General features: G+C 40.0%; 1 protein-coding gene across 1 annotated transcript in view; it reads right to left on the bottom strand.

The window, feature by feature from the left end:
• Positions 1–20,305, bottom strand: part of DNAH6 (dynein axonemal heavy chain 6) — a 211,021-nt gene that overhangs the window by 76,106 nt on the left and 114,610 nt on the right. The window contains exons 45-52 of the mRNA XM_043981262.1: positions 19,994–20,225; positions 17,165–17,317; positions 14,736–14,876; positions 13,604–13,846; positions 6,338–6,505; positions 5,651–5,886; positions 2,780–3,041; positions 695–818 (exon numbers count right to left, since the gene is read on the bottom strand). Of these exons, the coding sequence (XP_043837197.1) occupies positions 695–818; positions 2,780–3,041; positions 5,651–5,886; positions 6,338–6,505; positions 13,604–13,846; positions 14,736–14,876; positions 17,165–17,317; positions 19,994–20,225 (1,559 nt within the window). The remainder of the gene's footprint in view (positions 1–694; positions 819–2,779; positions 3,042–5,650; positions 5,887–6,337; positions 6,506–13,603; positions 13,847–14,735; positions 14,877–17,164; positions 17,318–19,993; positions 20,226–20,305) is intronic.

Raw genomic sequence — 20,305 nt, forward strand, 5'->3', positions numbered from 1 at the left:
TTCTGAAATGTTCTCTCTGTCCCACTATTTGAATCAAGCCCATTTTTTGAGGCTAGTTAAGCTCAGGTCCAGGTCCACCTTCCTATTAAGTATTGATTTGTTTTGTGTTTACATCTTCTCTTCCATTCCTTCCCACATGTCCTTCTTTCTTCCCAACCCAAATAAAGAGCCAATCCTTATAACAACGAAGAAAAAGAAAAGGAAAAAATTCAGGGCTACCTCGCCTATGTAGCCTTTTCTGATCACTTCAGCCTCATAACATCAGGAGCTGTCCACCCTTTGAGCTCCATACAATTTATTATTCGCAATACCCTAATACTCTCTTTGGGACTTATTCATGTGAATTATTGCGCATTGTTATCTAACTTTGCTGTGTATAGAACTATGCCCCCTCCAGTTCACTTACATATGAACTTGTTCACACCAGGATTATTTAAATTCTGAGTAATTTTGTAATAACTAGAAAGCAAACAGTACAAGAGGAGTAGAAACAATTCTTAGATGTAGTTATAAAGCCTGCCATTGGATTGGCCCTTATAGTGAATGAAAGAAAAAAGGGTTAAGTAAGCGATTACTGCTTCAAGCCTTGTGCCAAGTGTAGGGACACAGATAGTCCCTACCCTCAGGGAGCTTATATTCTAATAGGAGATTTAAAATAATGGCCACCATCCAAACATAGACATTCACAACTCACCAAGATTCTCTTTTTCATTCAGGCTTTTTTCATACTGATCCTGTAAAGCTTGAATCTGATCTTCTACCTGTCTTAATTTCTTCTGTTTGTCCTTGAGGGTGGCCATAGTAGCATCGAGCTCAGCCTAGTCAAACAAGACAAACGTTTTAAAAAGTCCCTTGAGGAAGGTGAAACCTGTCTAATTTTGCATTTGAGTTTAAAATGCCTGGGATGGTATGGAAATTAATATCCATTAATTTACTCTTGACAATGCTTAGGCTAACTTATTTGTCAGGACTCTGTCACCCTGAGTAATAATTCCTGATCTCTTTGAAAATGTCAAACATCTCCCATTGGATTTGTTGGTTAGAATAGATTATAGCACCTTCTATGGGGCCCTGAGCCGAGAGACTAGTTAATCAAATAATTAATCAGATGCCATTTGAGATGGGACAGCTAGGTGGCACAGTGGATAAAGCACAGGCTCTGGATTCAGGAGGACCTGAGTTCAAATTCTGGCTCAGACACTTGACACTTACTAGCTGTGTGACCCTGGGCAAGTCACTTAACCCTCATTGCCCTGCAAAAACAAACAAAAAACAAATAAAACAGATGCCATTTAAGATGTTTAAGAGAAATCAATCCAAGTTTGACAACTTTCTATCTTTGCCGTGAAAAATCCATGCTGTGGGAAATAAGGATTTGGATAATGGGGTGGGGGTATTCTTGTACCCCACTTAATATTTTCCACATATTGTTTGACATGAGCAGGGGTTCTTAACTTGGAGTCCATAGACTTGTGTTTTAAGTATTTTGATGTTGTTGTTCAGTCATTTCAGTCATGTATGACTCTCCATGACCCTATTTGGGGTTTTCTTGGCAGAGATACTGGAGTGGGTTGCCATTTCCTTCTCCGGCTCATTTTCCAGATGAGGAAACTGAGGCAAACAGGGTGAAGTGACTTGCCTAGAGTTACAAAGCTAGTAAGTGTCTGAGGCCAGATTTGAACTCTGGAAGAAGAGTCTTCCTGGCTCCAGGCTCGGCACTCTATCTACTGTGCCACCTTGCTGCCCTCAATGTATTTTGGTATCTGGGTTTCAATGTAATTGTTTTCTGTTGTAATCCTCTGTATTTTATTTCACACATTTAGAAACATTATTCTGAGAAGGGGGTCGGTCTATCAGTCTGACTGCCAAAGGGGCCCATGACACTGGAGAAGTCTTTAAGAATCCTTGGTTTAGAGGGATTGTGATTAATGACAAGCAGTAAGCATTATTTCATAAACTTATTTCCTTAAAAAAGTATTAAGAAACAAAGAGATTGGGTCTCCCTTTTTTGCCTAGGCTAAAAGTACAAGGGAGAGTCATGGGCTGAATTCTACTGACTAACACTTGCTCCATTTTCTGAACCTAGGCTGGCCTGGTCCTTTTGGGCAACGTGGTCCCCTCCCCGCCCAGTTCTTGGGTCACCACGTTGGAGCTGAACTCCACGCTGACACCCAAGTGGCTTCTTCTCCTGCTCTTTAGAACTCCTGAACTTAAGCCTCTATAGTAGTAGGGATTTGGCCCGTGCCTGGGGAAATAAAACTTTACACAGACTAGCTCTTTAGCTCAAGAAAAAACAATTCTGAGTTATTTAAGGAATGGAGCTGTCGTTTGTCCTTCGTTACTGAAGAGAATCATGCCATGGGGTGATGTCATGACTTGCACTGAATTGGATTTAAGTGAGGGCTGTGCAAGGTCGCTAACTTCACTCTCTCCTCCAGAGCCACCTGGGTCCAGTGGCAAGATATATTTCAGGAAGACTGGAGATGGCCCCAGGTGTTTAAGGCAATTGGGGGTATATGACTTGCCCATGGTCACACAGCTAGTAAGTGTCTGAGGTGAGATTTGAACTCAGGACCTCTTGACTCCAGGGCCAGTTGCTCTATCCACTGCACCACCAAGCTTCCCCAAGGAATGGAGCTGATGTGTCATTCAGAAGAGTCTCATAACAACGCATGTATCAAAGGGGAAGCTGTGGCATAGAAAGCTGTGACATTAAAAGAACAAGGGATCATTGCTTTCTTATTAATAAACACATTGTAAAGGGAGATAGTTAATGTACCTGAGCAGCTTGGAGTTTTTGCCTTTTGGGTTCAACTTCCTTAACGACTCGAGAATACAAATCCATAGCTCTCACCCACATACACATGGATTTACAAGCCTTGGACACTTTCTCTACTTTTTCAGGCACAAAATCAGGATTATTAATATATTTTTGGAGCTTTGCCAATATAACTGGCTTTATATTCTCCTTGTCATATTCTAAAAGTCTTTTGAGGAAATTTGAATCCCCGAGAAGCTGTTTTGCTGTGGGCCAGTCAGGTCTGTAAAGACGTTAAAAATTACATTAATAAAGGTATAAATTACATTAACAAAGACAGATCACATTCATAAAGACATAAAGGCTTAATAAAGGCATGGAGAACTTGAATTGGAACAGTAAGGATGGGGACTAGATCCGTGGTTTTTGTCAATAAGGCAACAAGCATTTATTAGACACTTACTATATGCCAGGCCCTGTGCTTCATAGACTTAGGGAACTCCCAGGTAAATGAACTCCCTCTACCAAGATAGAAAGGAGCTTCTCTTTAAACCCTATCTTAGAGGGTTGACTAGCGCAGCAGTGTCAAACTCAGTTGGAAATGGGGGCCAGTAAATCGTGCATAAAGATCCCTGTGGGGAGCATGTTGACTTAGAAAACCACATCACAGCATCTCCTATGTTCTGTTATATTTTTATATTATATTTCATATATATCTTATATTTATATTTAATATTTTAATCTACTTTGTTAAAGCTTCCTGAGTAACATTTTAACTTGGTTACTCAGGCATCCCATGGGTTGCAATGTAGTGTGCGGGCTGTTGGGCACCTTGGGGACTAGAGTATTCAGAGGCTGTCACTTGTTCAGGGTCCACAGTCTAGCCAGGAGTTACAACTCAAACCCACTTCTTCCTGGCTTTGAGGCCAACTCTCTATACATTTAAGTACATGATATCTTTGTCTAATCAGTTTCTAGATTAAATAAACTGTGGGTTGTGACCCCAGATGGGGTCACATAACTGAATGTGGGGGTCGTGAAAAATTTGGCAACAGTAAAAGGTTACGTACACTTATTTTATATAGCTATATACCTGAGGTTGCGTAAAAATTTCTTGGGCAAAAAGGGATTGCGAGTGAAAAATATTTAAGAAGCCCTGATCTAGATGAGTCATGATTAAAAAAAAGGAGGTAAGATATAGAATTAGCACCTAATAAAAAAATCTTAGAAACCTTAGAAAAATCTAGAGCCAGACTATCCCAGTATGTTATAAGCTAACAGTCTTCCTGATTTATTGTCTCACTGACAGTCTGAGTACTTGAAGAACTATTTTTAATGTTCTGGCTCCTTGGACAAGAAAGGCCTTTGCTTCTCTCTCCTGTCAAGATTCTTCTTTGAGCTTTTGCTGGTGTACCTTGACTCAGCAGCTGCCTCTCACGTTCATGGAGGTCTTTGGGGCTTTGCTCCCTGAATGTTTTAACTTACTTATCCATTTTTCTATGAACTACTTGGTTTTCCTAAAACTAATGGACTTGGCTGTTCTAGCTCATTCTGTCCTTTTTGGTGAAGGTGGTCTAGTGGATAGAATCCTAGATTTGGAATAAGGAAGAACCTGAGTTCAAATTCTGTCTCAGACATTTACTAGCTGTGTGACCTTGGGCAAATCATTTAAACTCTGTCTCAGTTTCCTCATTTATAAAAGAGTGGGGCTAGACTCAAAGATCTCTAATCACTCCCAGCTTTAAATTTATGATCTTCAACTGTGATAGTCTTAGTTCTTCTCAGCAATACAATGACCCAAGACAATTCCAAACCTCATGATAGAAATTGTTCTCCATATCCAGGGAAAGAACTATGGAGTCTAAATGCAGACTGAAGCATACTACTTTCACTTTTTTTGTTTCTTTTTTCTTGTGGTTTTCCCCTTTTGTTCTGATTCTTCTCTAACAACATGACTAATGTGGGCATATGTTTAACATGATTATACATGTATAACCTATATCAGATTGCTTGCTGTCTTGGAGAAGGGGGAGGGAAGGGAGGGAGGGAGAAAAATGTAGAGCTCCAAATCTTACAAAAATGATTGTTGTAATTGGAATAAATAAAATACTATTAAAATAAATTTATGATTTTATGATCCTGAACTGTCCCTGGAGGTCATGTAGTCTATAGACAAGAGACCTGGGGCGTCATGCTTCTTAAAATTAGGGTGTACATGCATGCTTTCTGACAAGGTCCCAAGGAGAGCTTTTTCTTCCTTTTAAAAATCTGTGCCCAATATCTGAACTCCTTTTAAGCTCCAGTTTTCCAAATATTTTTGGTTCTAAGTTGATTGTCAGAACCGGGATAGCAGATTTCTCCTTGGACCAATAGATGTTTTACATTTTTCCTTGGCCAGGTTGAAACACCCATTCCCCTGTTCTATGAGGATAACTTTTTTATTTATATGCTCTTCCTCCCAGGGGAATAGCTTTCTTGAACCCAAAGGAAAAAAACAACACACTTTCTGCATTCAGAAACCAATAACTTGACCACTAAAGGCTTGGTCATAGTACCACAGAAGTTAATCATTTTTCACAAAAATTAACCAAAATAATCACTATAATGAAAAATAAGATTTGAAAAAGATAACATAGAAAAAGTTATATTAAAGAAATTGTCCAACACACAGTAGGACTGCAAGAAAATAAATTGAGAACTGGAAAGGACCTTAGAGACCATGCAGTGGAATCTTTCAGTTTTACAGATGGGGAACGTGAGGCACAGAGGGGTTAATTGACTCGAATAGTGTCAGAGAAAGGATTTGAACTCAAGTACTCCTAACGCCAAGTCCAATGCCCTATCCACTATGCCACCTTGCCTTTCCCACATAAATAATTTTGAACTGCTCACTTGGCATTTAAGAGAATGGAAATAGCTTCCATGACAGTCATGACCATATCTGGTGGCTTGGTGAAAACTCTGATTTCAGATATATCTGCTTTATCTAGAGAGTCAAGAGCTTTGTTGGCAGCATCTAGGGCTGGGAGGGCTTCCTCAAGATCCCGTTGAGCATCATCAGCTATTGCTTGCGTCTCTTCAGCTTTCACCTTTGCTATTGCTTCATCCTCTTGAACAACACAACGGACCTGGCAATTCAAATTCATCCAAAAATTTAGTATCATTCTTTAAGGCATTTCAGACTTGCAAGTCCTGATATGATAAACTGAGTTAAGGGACCCCTTCGTCCTCCTTATTGCCCAGCAGGTTGATAATCTAATGCAATAGTTATGAAAATCAACGCTTCTGCAAAGGAACAATGGTGTTAAGTATATATCCAAAACCCAACTTCCAATATCCCAATCAAAATGCAGTGTCCTTATGCCACTTTATCCCAGCTCATTTCTCCCACACTCGATGATAGAACTGTTCTGACTCATTTAAAAACATATATTTTATTTACAACCATGAAAAACACCCAAATGACCTTACTAAATGTAATTTGATTCACTTCTAATGATGTGTAAAACACCCTGAGCCACATTTAATTAGATATGAATTAATTACTGTGGGCAAATATTAGAAATTAATTCTGGGTACCTGATCTGCTTGTTCCTGGTCCACTGCCAATTTTTCCATCAAAGCTTCAACATCCACTGATTTTTCTATAAGAACGGGCTCTAAAGCCGAAAGATCTAACTTCATTTTGTCGACAAGCACGTTTGTCTCTAATAGCTTTGTTAAACCATTCTTCACTCTTTCACGAGCCTGGAAAAGAATGGAAACGTGTTCTAAGTACTGATTAATTCCATATATCATTTTGACAAATTGGTCCATCACAGTCTACTTTTCCCATCAATTATCCTGGGCATAAAAATATTTTTAAAATTCTGAGCCAAGAACAACCCCAAACAAAATACATTCTAAATGAAAAATTGGGCAATTATCAGATGAAGTAGAGATCCTCTACAGCATTTTATCACATTCTCTTTTTGGCAGGGGGGGGGTGTTTTAAGTTTTATATTTTATTTTTTTCCAATTACATGTAAAACAATTTTAAACAATCTTTAAATTTCCAAATTCTCTCCCTCCCTCCCTTCTTTCCCCAGTCTGAGACAATAAGCAATTTGATATAGATTATACATAGGCAGTCATGCAAAAAGAACCCTTTCCACATTAGCCATGTTGTGAAACAAAACAGACCAAAACGAAACCAAAAAAACCAAGAAAAATAAAGAAAAAAAAAATTAAAAGTATGGTTCAATTGATATTCAGGTTCCCTCAGTTCCTTCTCTAGAGGTGAATAGCATTTTTCATCCTAAGTCCTTTGATACCATCTTAGATCATTATAATTGCTGAGAGTTGATCTTCATAATATTGCTGTTACCATGTACAATGATCTCCTAGTTCTGTTCATTTCATTTTGTATCAGTTCATATAAGTCTTCCCAGGTTTTTCTGAAAGCATTTTGCTCATCATTTCTTTTTCTTTCTTTTTTTGCAACAAACATTTATTTTATTTTTTCCAGTTACATGTAAGATTTACAAGATTTACCAGATTTAGAGTTCCAAATTTTTCTCCCTCCCTCCCTCCCTTTCCTCCACTGTCCACAAGACAGCAACCAGGTTATATATGTACAATCCACAAGTGCTCTTTTTATCAGTTCTTTCTATGGAGGTGGATAGTAAGCTTTATCATTAGCCTCTTGGGATTGTCTTGGGTCATTACATTGCTGAGAGTAGTTAAGTCATTCACAATTGCTCACTGAACAATACTGCTGTCAATATGTACAATGTTCTCCCAGCTCTGCTCACTTCACTATATATCAGTTCATGAGTCTTTCCAGGTTTTTCTGGGATTATCTTGTTTGTCATTTCCTATAGCACAATACCATTCCACCACAATCATATACTATGGCTTCTTCTGTCATTCCTCAATTGATGGACATTCCCTTGATTCTCAATTCTTAGCCACCACAAAGAGTTGCTATACATATTTTTTGTACAATTTTCCCCCATTTCCTCTTTTTCATGATTAATATTATTAACTCTTTCCCTTACATCCTATTCCCTTCCCCATGATATTTATTCTATTATCCATCTTCTTTCATCCTATCCCTCTTCAAAAGGGATTTGCTTCTGTCTGTCCCCTCCCCCAATCTGCCCTTCCTTCTTTTGTCCCTCTCTCTTTATCTCCTTCCCCTCCTATTTTCCTGCAGGGTTAGAGAGATTACTCTACCCAATTGAGTGTGTATGTTATTCCCTCCTTGAGCCAATTCTGATGAGATTGAGGTCTTTGAGCCAATTCTGATGAGTGTTAGGCTCATTCACTGCCAAATTAAATAGATTACTCCACCCAGTTGTGTGTGTGTGTGTGTGTGTGTGTGTGTGTGTGTGTGTGTGTGTGAGTCCCTCCTTGAGCCAACTCTGATGAGTTTAAGGTCTTTGAGCCTTTTCTGATGAGTGTAAAATTCATTTACTGCCCTGCTCGTCCCCTATCTCTTTCCCCACTCCATAAACCTTTTCCTGTTTCTTTCATGTAAGATTTCACCTCTGCCCTTACCCCTCCCTCAGTGCATCCCCCTCACCCCTCAATTTAACCCTAAAGGTGTCATAATGGGGCAACTAGGTGACACAGTGGACAAAGCATCCACCCTGGACCCAGGGGGATCCCAGCCAAAACCTGGCCTCAGACACCCACCTGTATCTCCTAACTCCAATTTTTTATGGTTCTCTAGGGTCTTGTATTTGAAAGTCAAATTTGCTATTCAGTTTAGGTCTTTTCATCATGAATACCTGAAAGTCCTCTTTTTCAATTAAAGTCCCATTTTTTCCTCTAAAAGATTATGATCAGTTTTGCTGGGTGGGTGATTCTTGGTTGTAATCCCAATTCCTTTGCCCTCTGGAATATCATATTCCATGCCCTCTGGTCCTTTAATGTAGAAGCTGCTAGAGATCTTGTGCTATCCTGACTGGGGCTCCACAGTACTTGAATTCTTTCATTTTGGCAGCTTGCAATATTTTCTCCTTGACCTGAGAGCTCTGGAATTTGGCTATAATATTCCTAGGAGTTTTCCTTTTGGAATCTCTTTCTGGAGGTGATCGGTGGATTCTTTCAATTTCTATTTTATCTTCTGCTTCCAGAATATAAGGGCAATTTTCCCTGAGAATATCTTGCAAGATGATGTCCAAGCTCTTTCCTTGATCATGGTTTTCAGGTAGACCAATAATTTTCAGGTTATCTCTCCTGGACCTATTTTCCAGGTCAACAGTTTTTCCCAAAGGTATTTCACATTGCCCTCTATTTTTTTTATTCATTTGGATTTGCTTTATTGTGTCTTGGTTTCTCAGAAAGTCAATAGCTTCCATTTGTTCAATCCTAATTCTTAGGCAATTATTTTCATCAGAGAGCTTTTGTACCTCCTTTTTCCATTTGGTCAACTTGACTTTTCAAGCTGTTGACTTTTTTCTCATGTCTTTCCTGCATCTCCCTGATTTCTCTTTCCATTTTTTCCTCTACCTCTCTAACTTTACCTTCAAAGTCATTTTTGAGCACCTCTATGGCCTGAGACCAATTCATATTTTTCTTGGAAGCATTAGATATAAGGGGCCCTGACGTTGACATCTTCCTCTGAGGGTGCACCTTGGTCTTCCTTGTTACTGAAGAAACTTTCTATGGTCCTCACCTTTCTCTGTCCACTCATCTTGCCTTTCTTTTACTTGACTTTTAGCTCCTTAAAGTGGGGCACTGTTTCCAGGCTGCAGTATCCCAAGCTTCAGAAGTCCCAGATGGTATGATTTAAGGAGGATCAGGTTCTTCACTCACCTTGCCTATTCCCTGGTTTGTAGATGACCCAGACCAACTTGTTAATTAACCAGCTTTGTGTGTTGTGGTTCTCAGCTCTGAGAAGCCTGTGCCCCTCCCCGACCTGGGTCACCGCTACTCAAGCCTACCTCCTGGTTCCCAGCAGGGGTGAAAACCCAAAGTTCTGTCTCAGCACCAGCATAGACCCCCTGTAGTCTCCCCCCTGCCAAGGGCTCAGCCCCCTCACCAGACTGTGAGCTTAGTTCTAGACAACACTGCACTTCAGCTGATTCAGAGGCTGTGGGTGGTCTCCTTCTCTGGTGGCACCTTCCTGGGACTGGATCTGTGTCCAGGCAACTGTGGGGTTGGGCTCTGTTCCTGTCTCAGCACAATGTCAGCTCCCTCCTTCTGACCTTCCAAGCCGCTCTTGGTTAGAAGATGATTTCAGCACATTCTTCTGTGAGTTTTGCTGCTCCAAGCATTGTCCTTTGGCATTATTTCAATGTTTTTTGGAGTGATCGTGTCATAATTTTGAGAGCTCACTGCCTTTCCTCCTCCTCATTTCTTATAGCACCATATCATTCCACCATAATCATATACCACATGTTCAGTTATTCCCCAGTTTATGGGCATCCCCATAATTTCCAATTTTTTGCCTCCACAAAAGAGCTGCTATAAATATTTTTGTACATTTGGGTCCTTTTCCCTTTTTAATGATCTCTTTGGGATACAGACCTAGTAGTGGTATTGTTGGGTCAAAGGGTATGCATAGTTTTATAGCCCATTGGACATAGTTCCAAATTGCTTGACAGAATGGCTGGTTCAGTTCCCAACTCCACCAATAGTGCATTAGTTTCCCAATTTTCTCACATCCTCTCCAATGTTTGTCATTTTCCTTTTCTGTCATATTAACTACTCTGAAAGGTGTGAGGTGGCACCTCAGAGTTGTTTTAATTTGCATTTCTCTAATCAATAGTGATTTGGAGCATTTTCATATAACTAAAGATGATTTTGATTTCTTTGTCTGAAAACTGCCTGTCATATAATTTGACCATTTATCAATTGGGGAATGACTCATACATTTCTTATAAATTTGACTCAGTTCTTTATATAGTTACAAAATGAGGCCTTTATAAGAGAAATTAGCTATAAAAATTTCCCTCCAATTTTCTGCTTTCCTTCTAATCTTGGCTGCCTTGGTTTTGTTTGTGCAAAACCTTTTTAATTGAATGTAACCAAACTCATCCATTTTATATCCCATAATTCTCTCTCTCTCTCTCTCTCTCTCTCTCTCTCTCTCTCTCTCTCTCTCTCTCTCTTGTTTGGGCATAGATTCTTCCCTTTCCATAGATCTGACAGGTAAAATATTCCATGCTCGCTTTTATGTCTAAACCATGTATCCATTCTGACCTTATCTTGGTATATGGTGTGAAATGTCTGTACCTAGCTTCTGCCAAACTATGTTCCACTTTCCCCAGAAATTTTTGTCAAATAGTGATTTCTTGTCCCCAAAGCTTGGATTTATCAAACACTAGATTACCATGTTCATTTATTACTATGTATTGTGTATCTAATCTAGTCAACTGATCCACCACTCTATTTTTTAGCCAGTACCAGATTATTTTGGTGATTACTACTTTGTATTTTTGAGATATGGTACCTTCCTTCACATATTTTTCATTGATTCCCCTGGTATTCTTCACCTTTTGTTCTTCCAGATGAATTTTAAATGTTTTTTAAAATCTCTATAAAATAATTTTTTGGTAATTTGATTGGTATGGCACTGAATAAGTAAATTTATTTAGGTAAAATTGCCATTTTTATAATATTGGCTTGGCCTACCCATGAGCAATTAATATTTCTACAGTTCTTTAGATCTGACTTTGTGTGAAAAGTGTTTTGTAATTGGGTTCATATAGTTCCTGGATTTTTCTTGGCAGGTAGACTTGAAAGTATTTAATATTGTCTACAATGGTTTTAAATGGAATTTCTCCTTCTGTCTCTTCCTGCTGGAGTTTGTTAGTAATATATAGAAATGCTGATGATTTATGCGGGTTTATTTTATAAACTGCTACTTTGTTGAAGTTGTGAATTGTTTCAATTGACTTGATTTTTTAGGATTCTCTAAGTATGGCATCATATGATTCTCAAAGAGTGATACTTTTTGTTTCCTCATTTCTTATCTAATTCCCTCAATTTTTCTCTTCTTTTATTTCTAGCACTAGCATTTCTAGGGCAATATTGAAAAAAGTGGTCATAATTGGCATTCTTACTTCACCCCTGATCTTACTGGTAAGGCTTCTAGCTTATCCCCATTACAGATCATGTTTGCTGATGGTTTTAGATAGATAGTCCTTATCATTTTAAGGAAAGCTCCATTTATCCTGTCACATTCAATGTTGAATAACACAGTTAAATGCTTTCTTTTAACCACAATGACTAAATATATGTACATAACAATTTTAGAGTCTCAGATAATTGCATTGTACCTCCATTTTTAATGACTTTGCTATCGTGTCCACAACATTTGGTTCTGTGTTAAAATAGATTTTGAGCAATAGAAATATTTTAGATGAGAATTGAATGGAATGGAAAAAGCCTTTATTAGGCACTTACTATGTGCCATTAGCACTAGAGAAACAAATAGAAAACTGAAACATTCTCTGCACTCAAGGAACTCACATTTTAATTGGAAGAGACAATAACACATACAGAAGGGGTTGTGGTCATACTCGGTTCATGGTAGATTGAAAAGCCAGGGAATGTGTAAATTCTAGAACAGAAAGTAGGAAGGAATATGCCAAAACCCTGAGGACCTTGGGGAATAATGACAGGGTAGGTGGTCTGCCCCAACCTAGAGAATAGTGGACCCAAGGGTTTAGGAGGAGTAAGACTTCTTGGGCTGCCTTCAACAGAGGTGGGGGGATGTGAGAGGTCACATCTAGGTGGGAAACCTGCACTTGTTCAGAACTGGGCAATGGAACATTGCAGGTTATGATGGGGAAATCAAAGAAGCTTGGCTTCTCTTAGTAGTTACTGAGTTATTTTTTAAAATCACCAATAAAATATTCTATGTGAAAAATTAATTTCAGGAATAGTCTAGCCATAATATTCCAGGAATATGACAACTTAAATCTATAGGATTTTTATTGTTATTTGAGCATATGGATATGAAAAGGTAGAGGACATACATCAAGAAAAGCATTAACTGTGGTCCATGGTGGTCCTTGATAGATTAGTGGAAAATAAGCTCTTTACTTGTCATCCAGAATATCTGTTGTCCCAGGAGAGACAGGAGGACCCACCAGGATTCTTGAGAGCCCTCAGAATTAAGGATTTAGCCAAGACACTTTGGTCTTTTGGGTCCTTCACTCCTCTCCCGGCTCAGCTTCTGACTCTCTGATCTTTGACATGGTACCATAGCTGCCTTCTCTGGCTTTAATAGCCCTTTCCTTCCATTGCTGAGTCTCTTCCTAAACCTCCATTTTGAATAGTAATAATAATAAGTAGCATTTATATAACACTTTAAGGTTTGCAAAGAGATTTACAAATATCTCATTTTATTCTCACCCAAACTTGGCAGTTAGGTGCTTTTATTATCTCCATTTCATAGCTGAGGAAACTGAGGCATACAATAGATAAGTGACTTGCCCATGGTAACAAAGCTAAGTGTGTGAGGTCATATTTGAACTTAGGTCTTTCTGACTCCAGGAAGCATTCAACTTAGTAGCACCAAGCTGCCATTTTGAAAAGCCAAAGATGGGTCATCTTCTATACCTCTCCTGGCTTCTCTTCTCACTGTCTGAACTTCCCACCAGGTGAGTACTTTTTCCATCCCTCTTTTATTTCCCTTTCATAGAGTCTTCCCCAATTAGAACGCAAGCTCTGTGAGGACAGGAGCTGTCTTCTTTTTTGTTTGTCTTTGTATTTCCAGTCCTTAGCACAGAGTTGGTCACATAGTAAGCACTTAACAAATGCTTGTTGACTTGACTACAGGATTAAGCCCCAGCAAGATTATTTAATCAAATATGAAAAGCTCTCACTTAACACAATTGAACTTACTGAAACCAACTGCTTTCTTTTTTCAGTCAACATTGAGAGGTAAAGGTTAATTAATTCCAAATAGGAAGTAGGCGTGGTATAGTATCGCCTCCTCAGCTCCGAGTAATATCGATCAGCCATATTGGTCACACTCATGTGAATATCCACACACATCAGTGAAAGCTTTTCTTTTACTTCTTGGCTTCCAAGGTCAACATTTAAGAAAAATGTCCTTGATACAGAAAGAAGGGCTTCTCTGGGCCACTGTTAAGAAGAAAAGAAAGGTTTCAAAAATCTATTTTAAAAAATAAAGAAAATTGATTGTTCATTTTAATAGGGCAGTAGTAATACTTCAGTGAGACAATGATTCAGTGCTTTAGGTCTAGGGGAATAAGGACAGAAATAAAATGACATCAGAATGGCTGCCTTGAACCAAAGTTCTACCCGCGTCCTGAAGCCACTCCAGAGATGATGTAGCTTCTATAAACGGTGCCTATTTTTATACCTTTGTCATTCTCTGTCTTTGCTCTAATATGTCTTGCTGTATCTCTAAAATTTGGAGATTGTCTTTTTGGGGGGGCCCTGGCTTTACCAACATTTGCCAGCTTCTTCACTCAACTATTCACTGTCTTTCCAAATTTTCCTTAAGAGTTCTAATTTTGCTTCTTCTTTCTTTTATTCTTCTATTAAGATTTCCAGTCACCCTGAGGGGTTTCTTATTTTCTGGCGTTTCATGTGTCTTATTGCATTATTATTCCTTTTTCTCCCAGGAGTTTTCTTACTTTCTTTTCTCCAATTGTGCTTTGTCATTAAAACAGGAGCCCTTTTTTCCTTACTCTTTTCTCTATTCTTTTTGCTGACTTTCCTGAGGAGAGTTTTACTTTCTTCTGCTATTCTTTTACTTTATTTGAGGAAGATCTGCACGGTTTAGATCCTGCCTCTCACTGTGAGAAGTCTTTTTTTTCTCTAGGACAGGCCTGTGATAATCTGGCCATTACCAGGTACAGAGGAAGCAAAATCTGAAAATCTGCCCTCGTTAATGGCACATTCTCACCAACTAAATGAATGAGAATCAAGCTGCATGCAATACATCTGGGGATTTCTTTTAAAACAAGCCAACTTTTACATATATTCCACGGGGGTTTTTACTGACCTGCACAAACCAGTCGATTGTGCAACAGTTCACGAGGGATGGAAACATCCGACACCGTGAGCGGAAAGCCTCCCCGACGGGGCTCATACACAACACGATATGCAGCTTCTGGCGAACTCGACTAATAAAAAACTGAAACACCTGATTAAGGGAAAAAAAAAAGAACACTACATTGTTCTTTTCCAATTAGAATTGTAACAATTCAATCCAACAAGGAAAGGGGTAGTGGTCAATATGTCCAGGGGCTGCATGCTATTTACCATCCCAGTAATATAATAGAAAAACTGAGTCTCATGGAAGGAAAAGAAGGAAAATATATGATGTATGAGTTGGCTTATATCTCTTGTATTTTACATACATTCTTTCCTAAGCTCACTTAAAACCCTGTAAGTATCTATCATCAGTTTACACATATTTGACTGTAAGTCACACAGGTAATGAGTGTCACAGGCCTCTCTGATGCCAGGTTATGCATTTATTAATTACTTACTATATGCTCTATTGTCTGAACTAGTTTCTGGGCATACAACCTCCCCTCCCCCCCACCCCACTCAAACAGTCCCCGCCCCTAAGGAGGTTACATTGTAATGTGGTTCTACAACATATACACAAGTGTTTTATTGTGTTTAAACACAAGGGTGTTTAAGGAGGGAGAGAGCATGCATCCCTTGGGGAGTATAGGGAGAACAAGAAAAACACAGGAAATGGGAAAAGCTTCCTGGAAAATGATGCAGCCGGGGCAGGTAGGTGGCATAGTGGATAAAGCACCGGCCCTGGATTTAGGAAGACCTGAGTTCAAATCCGGCCTCAGACACTTGATGCTTACTAGCTGTGTGACCCTGGGCAAGTCACTTAACCCTCACTGCCCCACCACAAAAAAAAGAAAGAAAATGATGCAGCCCCCAAATGTCCTTACCCAACTTTAAGAACTTATTATAACTTCTTTTTAAGTTAAATCTCTCTAGTCAGCAGAAAAATAGATTTTTTTTTTGCTGGTCAAAATCCTCCATGTTGGTTTTTAAAAACTTCTTTTCAGTTTTTTTAGTTTGTTTCTTCAACTAAGGCCGTCCCCAGATGAACAGAACAGCTTGCTCTCACTTCTTTCTCCAGGCATCATGTGTTCTAAGTAGCTTTTCTCATCTGCTTCCTTCCTATGGGGCACTGATTCTCCGCTGTTTATGATTTGTTGACTAAGCTATTTGCCTTTTCCACAATGTCTTTTTTTTTCTTTTGCAGGGCAATGAGGGTTAGGTGACTTGCTTAGGGTCACACAGCTAGTAAGTGTCAAGTGTCTGAGGTTAGATTTGAACTCAGGTTGTCCTGAATCCAGGGCCAGTGCTTTATCCACTGCACCACCTAGGGGCCCCTACAATATCTTTAGGACAAGATTCCACGAAATCGAGAGAGTTGAGAATGTGAATCATGGGGGGCTCTGAGGGAGGCTGAACTAGAAGTTAGGGTGTCACAATTCTCTTTGTGTTATGGCCCCTTGAACAGTCCAGTGAAACCTGTAGACCCTTTCTCTCTCTCTCTCTCTCTCTCTCTCTCTCTCTCTCTCTCTCTCTCTCTCTTTTTGTGGGGCAATGAGGGTTAAGTGACTTGCCCAGGATCACATAGCTAGTAAGTGTTAAGTGGCTGAAGCTGGATTTGAACTCAGGTCCTCCTGAATCCAGGGCTGGTGCTTTATCCACTGTGCCACCTAGCTGCCCCCTACTCTTTCTCATAATGCTGTTTTTAAATGCATAGCATAAAATACATAGGATTATAAAGAAAATAAATTGATTATTAAATGCAGTTATTAAGTGAAATATAATTATTAATATCTTTTTTTAAAAAGCCACGGTCACAGAGCCCAGTTAAGAAGCTCCTATCATTAGATGATCTGTGTGGTGTTTTCCAAACTCCTAGTGCATGTGACGCTATGAAGAATTGTGTTCTCACACCTGCCGAGAAGGGAGGGACTGAACAAGAATCCTCCCTCCAGTATATCCTTCGGGTGGTCATCAGGCCTTCCTTGCTTTGCACCATTTGCAAATTGCACAGCATGCCAATGTGGCAAATGTAATATGTATATTGGGTTTTGTTTCTAAATTAAAGCCCAGATTTTTATTCTGAGTTGTCATATGATGATAGGCTGAAGAAAATGTGAACATTTTAGTCTGGCTAACAAAACAGGTAGGAGGGGAAGGGAACACATATTTATGAAGCACCTACTAAAAAGTTGGAGAAGGAAATGGAGAACCAGTCCAGTATCTTTGCCAAGAAAACCCCACAAGGCGTCATGAGGAATCAGACATGACTGAAACAACTCAACAACAACCTCAACAACAATAGAGTCAACATGGGTAAAGTGTTTTGCAAACCTTACACAGCTATGGAGAGAGGTTGGCTTTCATCGTCACCACCACCACCACCATCTTCTTCCCTACCTCATCTCTGTTGCCCTCTGCAATTCCTGCTTCCTTCGCCTTCGGCCTTGTGGCCGCCATGACATACTCCAGCTCATCTTTTTCAAATAGGTTTGGCACTTCCCCTGAGTTCAGAATATTGTTGATGTCTTCCAGGAACTCTTCCACAACGATCTGTGTAGCAGAATGGTGGGAATCATTTGATTAACACGTAAATTTGCTGCCGTGACCATAGGCTATTGACCCATCATCACAGACGTCTGCAGAAGAGGCCAACGTAAACAAGATGTAACTCCCATCCTTGGGGAGCTTATAGTCCAGTAGCAGAGTCGACACACGTAGACATTTATAACTAGGACACAAAATAAAACGTGCTACCAATAATGGCTCATACTTTCCTGGCACAGTGGTTTTGTCAAAGAACTTTTCTCACACCAAGGCAAGCATTATTAGCCCTACTTTACAGCTGGGGAAACTGAGGCTCAGAGGAGTTGGGTGGCTTGTATATGGTCACACAGCTAGTAACTGTTAGAGCTGAGATTAAACCCCGCCCCCCAACCCCTGGGTCTTCTGACCCAGGGTCCACTGTACTTTCCACTAGCAAAGTACTATGGGAAAGTTGTGGAGATAAAGCTCTTCTCTGATTGAGGGGAATCAGGGAAGGCTTCCAGAAGGTGGCATAAGGATAGGTAAGGACTGAAAGACAGAGATGGAGATTCAGAGGGTCGGGGTGGCAGAGGAGACATCCTAGTCATTGAAAGTGGTGTAGACCAAGGCCCAAAGGTCCCCACCTTTGGGGACATTCATGGGGCAGCAAATGGTCTAGTTTCAGGAACAGTTTTGCGGTGGGGCAGGGGGTCTCTAGAGATAGAGAACTAGTATGAGATACAGCTGGAGGTGGGGGGGGCAGTGCCAGATTGGGCAAGGCTTGGAATGCCAGACTAAGGAGAGGAGACTTTATTCAGAAGGCAATGGGAAACCACCGAAGCATTTTGATCTAAGGGGCGACATGATCAGAGTTGTGTATGAGAAAGATGGTCAGTGGTCTGAAGAAGAAATGAGGGTGCGAGAATAGAGGTCAGTAGATCAGTGAGGAGGCTGCCAAGATAAAACCGTGTGAGAGGTAGTGAAGGCCTGGAGTAGAGTGGAAGCAGTGAGATTATAAAGAAGCACAAAGCTAATGTTTATCTTCATGTCTACACTGCAGAGCAAGAACACTGGATGTGGAATCAGGGAAGGTCTGGGTTCAAATCCTGCCTATGACACTAACATGCTGTGTGACTATGGAAGAGGAAAATAATGGAGATAGTAATTCTTGCCACATCTGTTTGCAGAAAAAGCACTTTGTGGGCCTTAAAGCACAATCTGTCGACTGTTATTATTTGACTTTTCCTTTAAACCACAAACATTTTTTTTTGGTCCTTCCCCTCAGGCAGGTCCCATGTCATAGGTACAAGTTGGCCTAGAGAGTTTGCTGAGAGGTTTCTTCCTCATGCTTATGAGGAGCCCCCATTTTCAGAGATGATTTTTTCATAGACATGGCTGTCCAATCTTTGCCTTCCCCGTCACAAAGGATTATTTGCTCCTTGCTTAGCTCCTCCATTACATTAACTTTCTATTTTTAAAAAAATCTGAAAAAAAAAAGAGGGCAGCTAGGTGGCACAGTGGATAGAGCACCGGCCCTGGAGTCAGGAGGACCTGAGTTCAAATCCGGCCTCAGACACTTAACACCTACTAGCTGTGTGACCCTGGGCAAGTCACAACCCCAATTGCCTCACTAAAAAAAAAAAAAAAAATCTGGTCTCTGTTTACATCACCTAAGTTTTCCCTGGTATCTTTCCCCTTCCTTATTCCAGAGAGTCATCCCATATAATAAAGAATTTTTTAAAAAAAGAAAAAAGGAAAAAAAGAGGAATAATCAATATATTGACAAAAACCTGAAAGTAATTGCAATGTTCAACTCTGATGGACTCCCCACTCATCATTACATAGGCTTTTAAGGGGACAATACAACTAACCAAAATGATATCAATTTATTATTGAAAACCTAATTTATAATAAGGTGCAGTGGATATCTGGAGTCAGAAGACTTGAGTTCAGATCCAGCTTTAGCCACTTACTAGCAAATGACTTTTGGCAAATCATTTGACCATTATATTTGCCTCAGTTTCCTTATCTATAAAAAGTGGATAATAATAGTCCCCACCCCCCTCCACAGTTATTATGAGGATCAATTGAGGTAATATTTATAAAGTACTTTGTAAACCTTAAAATGCTATGTGAATGCTAGTTCTCATTATTAGCTATTCACCACTGTGTAAAATACTTCAGAGCAAAGAAATGATTCTGACCTATGCTCATGGTAGAACAGAGGGCCTAGATTGGCATATCACTGGTACAGAGAACTTCCAGGTGAGCAAAGCCCTTTTTCCAATTCTAGGTCAGCCTCTTCTGTTTAAGGTTTTTTTACAATTTTATTGTTTTGGGTTTTTCGTTTTTGGTGGGGCAATGAGGGTTAAGTGATTTGCCCAGGGTCACACAGCTAGTAAGTGTCAAGTGTCTGAGGTGAGATTTGAACTCAGGTCTTCCTCAATCCAGGGCAGGTGCTTTATCCACTGCACCACCTAGCTGCCCCCTGTATAAGTTTTTTTATAGAGCCCTGAGAGACATTAAGTGATTTGTCCAGGGTCATATAGCCAGCATATTTCAGAAGCGGACTGGAATCCCGTAGGCTTGGTTTTGAGGCCTGCTCTCTAGCCACCATATCACAGTAGCTAAGGAGGTCTCCATAAAAAACGTGTTAGTTGACATTCCTGAACTGTGACTCGTACTCAAGCTATTTAAACTCACCTGAGTGTCAGTGAAAAGGAAAACCATGTCTTTGTCTTCCACGCCTGCCATCTTATAGAGCTTCCTGAGGTCATCGTGGAAAGTGTCATAGTTATAGCCTCGACTGAGCTCTATCTGAAAACACTTGTAGCCACAGATGTGAGAGGCAAGCCTGGTCAGAGACTGTTTTCCTGTCCCGCCTACACCGACGAGCAGAGCGTTTCCCCTTTCCTGGCGAATCATGCGAGCAATCCTGCGTGAAGAGAAGGAGAACGTGTGATTATTCTCACTTTGAGGGCTACAAAGCCACGAGCTCTGAGGCTCGGTCTTGGC

The sequence above is a fragment of the Dromiciops gliroides genome, chromosome 2 (genome assembly GCF_019393635.1).
Source record: "Dromiciops gliroides isolate mDroGli1 chromosome 2, mDroGli1.pri, whole genome shotgun sequence".
In the NCBI taxonomy this organism is placed as follows: domain Eukaryota; kingdom Metazoa; phylum Chordata; class Mammalia; order Microbiotheria; family Microbiotheriidae; genus Dromiciops; species Dromiciops gliroides.